The sequence below is a fragment of the Amphiprion ocellaris genome, chromosome 1 (assembly GCF_022539595.1).
Source record: "Amphiprion ocellaris isolate individual 3 ecotype Okinawa chromosome 1, ASM2253959v1, whole genome shotgun sequence".
NCBI classification, from domain to species: Eukaryota; Metazoa; Chordata; class Actinopteri; family Pomacentridae; genus Amphiprion; species Amphiprion ocellaris.
The window spans coordinates 7,073,554-7,084,226 of NC_072766.1; the positions used below are offsets into that span (position 1 = coordinate 7,073,554).

The 10,673-nt window shown below is 40.5% G+C and overlaps 1 protein-coding gene across 1 annotated transcript; it reads right to left on the reverse strand.

Moving 5' to 3' along the window:
• Nucleotides 1-829: 829 nt before the first annotated feature.
• On the reverse strand, nucleotides 830-10,269 carry adprhl1 (ADP-ribosylhydrolase like 1). The gene is made up of 8 exons (XM_035957028.2): nucleotides 9,655-10,269; nucleotides 7,143-7,307; nucleotides 6,916-7,041; nucleotides 6,587-6,727; nucleotides 6,273-6,400; nucleotides 5,357-5,489; nucleotides 5,114-5,279; nucleotides 830-3,624 (listed from the first exon to the last, which is right to left on the reverse strand). The coding sequence occupies exons 1-8, from the start codon at nucleotides 9,866-9,868 to the stop codon at nucleotides 1,476-1,478; spliced, it is 3,222 nt and encodes a 1,073-aa protein (XP_035812921.2). The 5' UTR covers nucleotides 9,869-10,269; the 3' UTR covers nucleotides 830-1,475.
• Between the last annotated feature and the right edge of the window lie 404 nt (nucleotides 10,270-10,673).

Consider the following 10,673-nt stretch of genomic DNA (forward strand, 5'->3'; position numbering starts at 1 on the left):
AAGAACTCCACTAAACTGTGCAGTCATTCATATATTCAGTGATTCAATGATCTAAATGGGGAAAGCTTTCCTTTGCAGATTTCCAGTGAAATTTAAACACACAAACTTGATCTATTTACAAACTCGTGGCATTTTACAATATTGCCTAAAGACAAGCCGGCTTTTCTAACCACGTTTGAGATTTTAGTTCTGCTTAACCTTTAATAAATCAAATTACTTTAAATTTAATTTAAGAATTTCTGCCCTACATAAACACTCGGTAACAGCACCATAGTCCTCATCACCACTGACTGTACGGCTTAACCTCAGGATGGCCAGATGATGGATCATATAGGCCTTGATCTCTTATCCGCTTGTGAAAATACCAGAGTTAAGTCCAAATGCATGCTCATGTTTCTGCAGTAGTGTAATCCTGCCAGTGGGTGGGGTTGTTGGATCAGTGGCTTGGATGAAGTTCCAGCTACTGACATGTTTGGCATGGCTGTGTGACCATTCATCTGCTCTGGACAAGCATCACTTTGTCCTTTTTCAACACAGTTCAGTTCAGTTGTGTGTGTGTGTGTGCGCGCGTGTTTGACAGTGTTGGTTTTCTGTAGCTAGACACTCAAAGTCTACACAGAAAAATGTGTTTATATGGAAAATTGAAGATCAGGAATAGAACCTTTTGCATTTGCATGAACAACCTCGTAACCACCCCTGAATTCACTGTGGCCTGAAAGAATAACTTATATATTATAGCACTGTCTTAAAGAAACAAAAAAGGAATCTTGCATCAAAGAAGAAAAGGAGTTTTGGATGTAAAATAATTCAGCATTATGATCCAACCTGATATGAGCAGTGTGGACAATCAGCAGTTTAATTAGTGCAGTTTATATACATTTATACTAAATTCAGTCATTACACACCTTCAAGTAAAATGCATTTGAAGGTTAAACCAGTCTTCAAACTTGGAACTTAAGAAAAGATGATTCCTTCATTCGGGCATTACAGACTTTAGTGTAGAACTTCGTATGAAACAGTAGTCAAGTTGACAAGAATGCAACCTTGATATATTCATGGTCAGTCAATCTGAATACTATTGGTCATTTGGAGGTTATCAGTGCTATTACAAAATATTAATTATGTTTTCTCTTATCTCTATGCTCTACAACCCTTTTATGAGTCTCTATAAAATACAGGGAATAGTCTTCAATACACGCCTACTAAATTGAAAAATAATCTTTGTACTGCCAATGCTGTGATAAATACACACAAGGAGAATGTTGCCAAATAATTTGTACTGAGCAATATTTATTCTAATATGTACTGGCTTGTGAAAGATCCCATTCTTATTTGCTTAACATATACATCTTTAGGTAAAAATAACACTTGTTTTTCATGTTGCTTTGGCGTAAAATTGTACTGTTGCTGATATATGAAGGTACATTTAAATCTTGATTTTGTTTATCTAGCTTCTAGCCTTTTCTAGCACCAGTCTAGAAAGTAAAGGTGTCTGTAAATCGTATGATCTTAGGTTTATATGTTTGCTTGACTGAAGGATCTCCATAGTTGATTGTTTTGTACTTTGGTCTCTGTTTTGTCTCATCTTTCTCCGGTTCACTCTTTGGTATCAATGCAGCAGGGATCTCACTGTCTTCAAACGTAGCCTTATTGGCAGTGTCTTCGGAAAATCTAAACCTTTTCAGCTTAGCAGTATCATTTCTGTCCACTAGTTTTACTTCTTCTTTTTCCTCATTGGCGTCCTTATCTCTTTCTTGCGTTTTACCCTCCGCTGGTTTGTTTTGTGCAATTGGATGAAGGTTGCTGTCATGAGGAGGGAGTGGGTTAGTGTCAAGTGTCTTTAACCCAGTGCTAGGAGCAGTCATAGAAGTCTCAGATTGGGATGATAGAACTGCATTTGGAGGAGTTGTAGTTTCTGGTTGTGGTTCTGAAGGAGAGGAGGAAGTATTCCGATTAGCGTGTTGTTGATAATCAAGTCTGTAAACTCGTGGAATGACATACTTTGGCAAACTTCTTTGAATGTTCATATATTTGGGGGGATTTAGGTCTTCGTTTTCCATTGGGTCCCGACACATGCCTGTCGAAAATCCATTCATCTTTGGTATTGCAGTGTCTTCAGTTGCTGTACTGGAGGAGTCATCTGCATCTGACTCACTGTTAGAATACTGTTGAGCTCCACAAGCACTTTTCTTTGTTATCTTATCCAGGTTTGGGCTTTCTGAAGACTCTGGTTTGGTTTCCTGCAGGTATTGTTGAGGGGAGGAACCTAGGCATGTGGACCACACAGGAGGGCAGGTCATGATGGTTGCTACATGCCAGTTGAATGGGACTTCTACCTGCAGAAAAAGCCTGGAAGGTTCTGGGAGGGACCACTCTGTCACCGAAGTTAAACAGAGCAGTTCTTGACATCCAAATTTGAACCTGTAGGTGATGCACTGATTGTCAGTCTTAGTTTCACCAAATTCATCTGACTCCTGTCCCTTGTTATCAATATCATGAGCTTCATTTTTGATATGATCTAATGAAGAATGAACCATTTGATCTGATGGCTTCTCTTCTGTTTTCTCTGCTTTCAAATGATTCCTTTTTCCCGTGTCTGAGTTTATATTTCTTAAAATGTCTGCTGCTTGATCTGGTCTTTGTTTTTGCATATTTGTAATTCCATCTCCTTTGGACTTCTGTCCAACAGGACTACTTTTCGCTTGCTTCTGTGGGTTTTCTTTGTGGACAGTTTGGTCTCCCACCTGTTGCTGCTCCCTTTCAAGATGAGCTACCCTCTCTTTTATATTACTTGTCACCTTCACCTTAACTCCTACGGATTGTCTTTCATGTGAATGTTTCAGATCGCTTCCTTTACGTACAATGGCCAAAGTCTCAAACCTCTCCTTTAGGGAAGATAAGAGGGCCCCTCTTCCAGTGAGTTTCGGTTTGATTGGCTGTTTCATTGATACTTTTAGCCCCCGTTCTTTCTGCTCAGCCATCGCAAACTTAGCCACCATATTCTTTACACTTCTTTCTCTCTTCAGTCCTTGTTCTCTTTTAGCTCGGCTGCTCTTGTGCATGTTATGCTCACTGTCTTGTTTGGGGTTCACATTACCTGACAGCCCTCTGCTCGAGGCCAGAGTTCCGACCTCCCTCTGGTGAGTGATGGGGGGTTTGGGTGTGGACCTTATGAATTTGGATTGAAGGAGCTGGAATGTGGTAAGGCGCCGTGGTATTAAGTCTCCAGATCCTTGATCTCCTCCACATTTGTCTGATAGCTTGTTTCTTTCTAGATCCAAACAACATTTTTCAGAGACACTGGGATTGATCTCAGCAGTCTTTCCCTGAGTATTTTTTTCCACTTGACAGAGCTGAACCATTATGCCATTTGTCTGAAGTTGAGTCTGTTTTGTTGAGGTCTCACTTCTATCATCAGGACACATTCTGATTCTTCTATTCCTTTGCGCCACAGTACCAGTACCTAGCTTCTCCAGGTTGGTGGTCAACTTGGGCAGATCCTGTGTTAGGTAATTTAGAAGAGTCTCAAGAATCCCTCGGAGCACCGGACGGCATTTGGGGTCTCTAACCAACTTCTTCAACATATTGGCATCTGGGCTGATACTGGTTTTCCAAGCGTCTGGTCTACAGAGAATGGAGGAAATGTAAAACTTAATCCAAACAGCTATGTTCCTTTTCAAGAAACTGATCATGATCAGGAATCTGGGGATAGCTCCTTGCAGCTGTTAAAGCATGAGCGAGGAGAAATATTCCATTAGGGGTGGTTGTAAATCTCTTTTAACCGAGATAAGTCAGCATCACAGAGGCATCAGTGAACTGGAGAGAAATTGGTCTCCAGAAAGCCAGAAAATTGACCTTTCACAGTGAAGATATTAACTTTTACTCCTCCAAAATCTCCAATATAACTTATTTTTTTACTCATTTGACATTACATTTACTTATCAGTCAGTCAACAAACAATACTTCTACCTCAACTAGATATTTCAGTACCCACTACACCCCCGTAACCAAATGGAGGTGATAATATGTTCAGACTTGAAGGTGAAGTAGTGTGAATTTGTTATAGATAATTAGTTCAGGGGATTGTAGCAGTGTTATGTAGCAAGAAGAGGAAGTCTAGTAGAAAATTAGGTTAAGATAAAGAGAAACAGGCACTTGAAACATGATGTATATATCAGAAGCCATTTTAATTGTCTTGTCATTTTATTATTTACCATGTTGTGTGGTGCTTTGACAGTATAATATGCTACTGTGTATCTGGAAAGAGCATCACAGTGCAATTAATGATTCATCATCATTCAGTATCAGAAAACATAACTCAATATTCATACTCATAAAAGATTAAATCCTCATTGTTATTGTCATTATTCATTATTTCAACCATATATCACATGCACTAATAAGCTAAAGACAAATAGGCTTAATCTTGGTTTTCAGTTAATATCTTTAGATCAAAGTAGGAACTTAAGTGTGCTGAAGATACTGTTGTGACCTTAAAATCAGTGAGGCTTTTTCTAAATCCCAGAAGACAGTGTTTGCAAAGACTATATGCAAATTTCAGTAAATTAGACAATCCATAACACAACATAATGTTTCATGTTAATACAGGTTAGCTTTAGAAAAGAAATGTCAGAGAAAGAAATTACATTATTATTGTTAACCAGTGCATTATTCTTTGTTAACTAAATGTTATAAAGGCCATTTTCTTTTCCCCACAGCTCTGTCATTTAATTGTAAAAGAAACGTGTCCTTAAAGATGTAAGAATGTCATAAAGTGACATGCGTCGTGTCCTCTGTCATTAACGGAACATTCGATGTATGTAGTGGATGATCTCACCGAAAGCATTCACGTCAAGGCAGTAAACTAAATATTCTCCCTTTTGATGTTCCTTGGTTTCAAGCCTACAATAAGAGGGGATTTTACCTTTACAGTTCATGACAGATCTGTGTATAGCAAAATTAAGGAGAGCCAGGCAGTGATTAAAGGACCAGATGCCTATTAATGCTATTGAGATAGCAAAGAGTAGTGTGGGACAGAAGAGCAAAGTTTTAGAGGCATATGCGGTTCCTGTTGATAGCCAGTGGAGTTCAGGCCAGTGAAGATCAGGATTACTTGTCTATGCATTTCTCCACAGATGCTGCTTTGTACAGCGCCTCTCCCAGCTCCTCCAGGCGTTCTCTTTTGTCCAAATCCTGGTACAGACCTGGCGGAACCTGGCTCAGGCCGTGCAGGAGACCATAGAGACAAGCAGCAATCAGGCCTGTGGCTTCACTCTCACCTAAAATTGAGTTTTCACGAAGTCACAATGAGCATTTCATATGATGAAATCTGCATTTCAAAGACTGTAGTTCTCACCTCCGTGGAACATGGCTCGTTTACACAGTTCAGCCCAGTCGCTCCCTGCAGCCAGAAGAGCATCATAGGCTATCATAGGAGCATCGTGACCCCTCCGGCCTGCTCGGCCCTCTGAGCTCCAACGCTTGTACGTCTGTATGTACAGAGAACATACAGGCTATTAATTATGCTTTGCTTAATTCCATTAACAAACCTAATAGTGAAAATCCTAAAATGGATTATCAATCTTTTACAATGTCTGGACATTTTGAAATGAGGGAATGCTGCTTTCCTTTGGGGTAGTTTAGGCGATCTCATTTGGTAGTGTTTTTTAAATTCGTTTTGACCCAGGTCTTGTCAGTCACCTGCTTCTGCCGTTGCACAGATTTGTTTAATGAGACCAATAATTTTCGGTTATGCAAGGCTTATAAATGTGAAGAATAGTTACAAGTGTTGCAGATTTATGATCTAGTGTCACCAATAACCTTTTGTTTTTAACTTTAGTTGACTGTAGACTTTAGTTGGGCACATGTGCACTTCTGAATGTATAGTAATACTTCTCTTATGGATCTACGATGACGTTTCTGCCATTAGGGTTTTTATGGTGGTCATATAATAAAAGCAATAATAGGGTTTAACAGGTCAAACATAAGCACAGCTCATAGTGTATTTGTGTAGGTATATAGAGCCTATATTGAATACCCTTTAACTGACTCTTAGTGAGAAAATGTGTTTAAGTAGGAAATTGAGTGATGAACAGTTTTAATGTGATATTCGCAGGTAAAATGCAACCCCTCCGGCCTGCTCAGCCCTCTGCGCTCCAACGCTTGTACTTCTGTATTCACAAAGAAACAAAGCAGCAGGCGTGCACTGTGCCTGTTAATGACTCTAGTCTGTTGGCATGAAAATCTGAAAGAAAAACGACAAAGGGACTTACTTTGTCCGTCTCCTCCGCATCATAGCGATCAGGGAATGAAGGTTTGTTCTGTCCCTCCTTATCGATCTCTCGCTCTTCAAGGTAAAACTGCCACTTGGCCTCAAAATAGAACCAGCTTTCCTGATACTCTGTATAAAGATGCACAATCACACTTCTTTGTGGTATCAGCTTGGCCATGCTTTCTCAGACACTTGTGTGCAAACCAAATTTTATGTAAATAAATATACAAATTTTTTTCCCTTCAATTGACTTGGATTGATCAACCCAGCTGTAAAATGATGTTCCTCTCACCCACAGTCCAACCACAGTCTAACCTGCCATGTGTCGTATGGTCTTCTTGCAATATTCCTCAGCTCGAGGGATGACCTTCATGAGCTCATGGCCCCAAGTCACGAGAGGCTTCCCCTGGATCGCATAGGATGCAAACAGCGCAGTTGTCAGAGAGCCGAGGAAGCCTGAAGCCAAAAGTGACACCATAAATTACTCCGCTAATTCTGTCTGCTGACAGCTCAGACTCACCAGTTGAGTAAATCATTGTTCTCGCAGGGAAAATGCAACTATAATTCTGAGCGGGCAGTTAAAAGCATAATGTTTAGCCTGTCAGTGCAGATTTTTTAGGGTTAGAAACTGCCAACAGTTTCACCTGTAGGGTGGTTGTGGGTCATCCTGCCGATCTCAATGCTGACCTCCACCAGGTTTTCTAGTCTCTCAGGTTGCCAGTATCTCATCCCTACACACATGGCCTTGGAAGCTGCTCCAAATCCAGACCCTGAACAACAACATGTACACACAACCCAACACACATTTGCAATGTATTAATATGGGACTCTTAAAATTAAAAATATATGAATTTCTAAAACTTCCAATGACCTTTTTCATTGAAGGGTGTGTGCCAGGCAAGCAGGAAGTTGTGAGGTTTGAGGTGAACACAGCCCTCCACTGTGGCAGGATCAGGAGCTCTGCCCTGGAGAGACACCATGGCTTCAACATAGAGACGAACCAGCTCCCGGTACAGGTCCTCCAGACACCAGTAATCTGGACACACACACATACACACACACACACATAAACACACACATAAACACACACACACACACACACACACACAGACAGACACACAGAGAAGTGGTTTAGAATCATTCATGGCTGGCATGCAAGGCAAGATGAGTGGTGGTGTGATGGGCTAAGTTTAGCCTCAGTCTGCCACACCACAGATTAGGACCAGCATGCCTGCGGACCAAGTGGAGTCACTTCCATACACTGTGAGGTCAACTGGGATCCACGAGCAGAGCCCAGAGCATCGTGCTAGAATTTGTTTATGTGTGTACTGTATGTGTGGGAGACAGTCTATGCCAGAGGTGTCAAACATGTGGCCCACGGGCCAAAACCGGCCCTCCAGAGGGTCCAATCCGCCCTGTGGGTTGACTTTGCAAAGTGTAAAAATTACAGACAAGACATTAACGGCAAATTGTAAATTTGTAAAACTATAAATTTAAAATAATTTCTAGACCATGACAAGTTGTTGTCATCATAAAGTAAAATACTAGGTTGCTCATTGTTCTTTTGTCAATTAGTGTCACATTTTTGTAATATTTTCTCTTGTTTTTGTTTTTTTTGTCTGACTTGTCATTTGTCGCACGTTTTTGTCATTTTGTGTTTCCTTTTTGTCATTTTGTGTTTTGCTTTATTCGATGTTTTGTATCATTTTCGTCATTTTGTGGGGGTTTTTTGTCTCACTTGTGCTGTTAGTCTACTGCATTGTTGTTTTGTTTCTTGCTTTTGTCATTTTTGGTCTTGTTTGTGTCATTTGTGTAATTTTTTGTCTCATTTTTGTCATTTGCCCATTTTTTTGTCGCCTTGTAACTTTTTTGTCAAATTTTTTGTCTCCTTTTTCTTTTGTGTCGTTTGTCTCATTTTTTGTCGTTTTGTCTCGTTTTTGTTGTTTTGCGTCTGATTTTTGTAATATTTTTTCTTCTTTGTGTTTTTTTGTCTGACTTTTGTCATTTTGATCCGAAAGTAAAATACTATATCATTCATTTCCAGATACCTGTGACTAAATGTTTTGTTCCTTTGTAGATCTAATGTGTAAATTATTAATTGAGGCATAATATTGGTGAAATGGAACTTATTTTTCTTAAGAAATTTCAGGTTGCTCCAGATGTTTTGCTAAAAGACAGTTCCTTAAATGTGAACATTTTCAGAATGTACTTTTTTGCACTAAAACAGTGGAAAAATTTGGAGTTGTTGTTATTTATAGGTTATTATGCTGTGATTTTACTGGTCTAGCCCACTGGAGATCAAATTGGGCTGAATGTGGAACCTGAACTAAGATGAGTTTGACACCCCTGGTCTATGCTGACAAACAAGAATCACTTCTAAGTTAGTGATCCAGGACTTTGATAAAAGGCGAGGACTTTCATTCACTTCCTGATTGGAATGTGGTTCATACGGTTTTACTCAGAGGATGAAGGATGATAGATCTGAAGTTATATATCTATGTACTGTCAAATTCTTCAGTGAATGTGTGGAAAGAAGACATTGTAGTAGAAGTAGTAATTCTTGTCTTTCTGGTATATACAGAGATATTGTATAATACATTCAATATCTCTGTAGAAATATCTTCAAACAATAGAAACTATTTCACATACTGTATTGTTATTTGTGTCTGCTTTTCCATTCTGCAATTCTATATGCTTGTAAGATGATTGACAAGGCAAACACTAATTTTAACAACATGCATCTCACTCCATACATTGTTGTCTGGCTGGCGTGTACGTGTATGCATATGTGCAGGCATGCCGGATTGCAGCTAAATGGGGCTTCCTAATCTCAAAAGATGTCATCACTATTTTTTCTCGGGACCGCTGTCATTGGCTTTGAGCCACATCTGCAGCCAAACATGATACAGGCAGATTACGGAGGAGTCGGACCTGCTATTGTTCAGTAATAGAGAGCTTCTAAAGTAGTCTATTTTGGACTCTTCTGTCCTGGCAACTTTGAGCCATGGTGCGGGGGCTTTTGGCTGTGATTGATTCATAGTAAGATTTTCTCTTTGACACGCTGTTCCAGAGATGGATTATGGTATGTCAGCAAGTTTTGTCCTCCAGGTTTGGTTTGCCAGTGAGTGATTAGCAGCTTCCTTTGATGACATAGAAGAAGCTATTCTGGTTCTTCTAAATGTAGAAAGACTAAAACCCTGGCTGAACAGGTCGAATGTTGGGTCTGTACTTTATGTATTTTTCAACAACTAATGACAGGAGGTTTTTGGTTTTAGTTAGACATGAAATCACAATGAAAGTAAGATATGTGACATTCTACAAATTAGTGATCTTGAAAATTAAATTCTCCTTGTCATGCTCACTAACATCAGTCCTAAACGTACCTGTTATGAGTGCTTCTGCTGTGGTCATGTGCATCAGCACCGCATCACTCAGTGGCCAATTATCAGGGTCCAGTTTCAGACCTCCCAGTCCACCCAAAGAGGCGAGTTCCTCTTGGATTTTCTTCCCTGAGGTGCAGCTTTCCCACCGGCCCTTTCTGTAGCCCAAGGCATCACCAACAGCACCCAGAACCATAGCTGCCTTGAATTTCTCCATGATGCGGGGCTTTGCTCACAATCACAAGCTCACTCGACTCCTTGGACCTCCTTTTAGGAATTCTTTGGCACCTCGACGGAGACACAACAAACTCTTTTGTCCCAAAACATCCTGAAGAACAGCCTCTCCGGCTTTCACAAGTTTGGTAGGATTCCCATTTCTTCTGTGTCTGCTACAGAATAGTCACCTTCACATCCTCAGAGCTCTCCTGTAGTTTCTCATTAGCTTCTCACACACAATCTCTAAGTACAAAGGGTGGGCAAGCACACACACACGAAAGCATCACGTTATCAGCCACCGCTTCTTTGTGTTGGGCGGCGATGAGTTCAGCTGTGGTCAGGTGTCTCCTAAAAAGGCAATCCCCATGATCCCAAAGCCGAAAAGCTGGACGGTTGGACGTTGAGTGGTCGTGGGGGCTGGACACACTGGAGGAGATGCTAATGTGCTCATCAGCTGGTGCTGGACCTTGTTGACATCCCACCTGCCCCATGGGAGGAGGGTAAGAATTGCGCATCATCTCAAGCAATAACTGCCCACTCCATGACCCTGCCTGGTTATTAAACTCAACCATCTCATCTTGACCTCACTGTTTTGCATGTATTTATGAATCATCTCCTGTCATGACGTCGGCTTAATCTACTCTCCAGTTATGAGCACTGAATCAGAGAGTTCCTCACTCTCAGATTCTTTAACCCTCATCTTCATTTTACCACTTCAGAGCCACACAGGTTACACAAATCAGTCTTTATACACCCTAAACTTTTATTTCTATCCACTGGTGAGTATGGATGGACTGATTATCAAA

Bases quoted from the DNA above. Each gene is read 5' to 3' on its own strand.
- adprhl1 (XM_035957028.2), bottom strand. From the start codon at position 9,868: ATGGAGAAATTCAAGGCAGCTATGGTTCTGGGTGCTGTTGGTGATGCC. The intron at 7,308-9,654 runs GTACGTTTAGGA...GTGTGTGTCCAG, and splicing joins AGCAGAAGCACTCATAACAG to ATTACTGGTGTCTGGAGGAC. The intron at 5,490-6,272 runs GTAAGTCCCTTT...CTGTACATACAG, and splicing joins ATGCGGAGGAGACGGACAAA to ACGTACAAGCGTTGGAGCTC.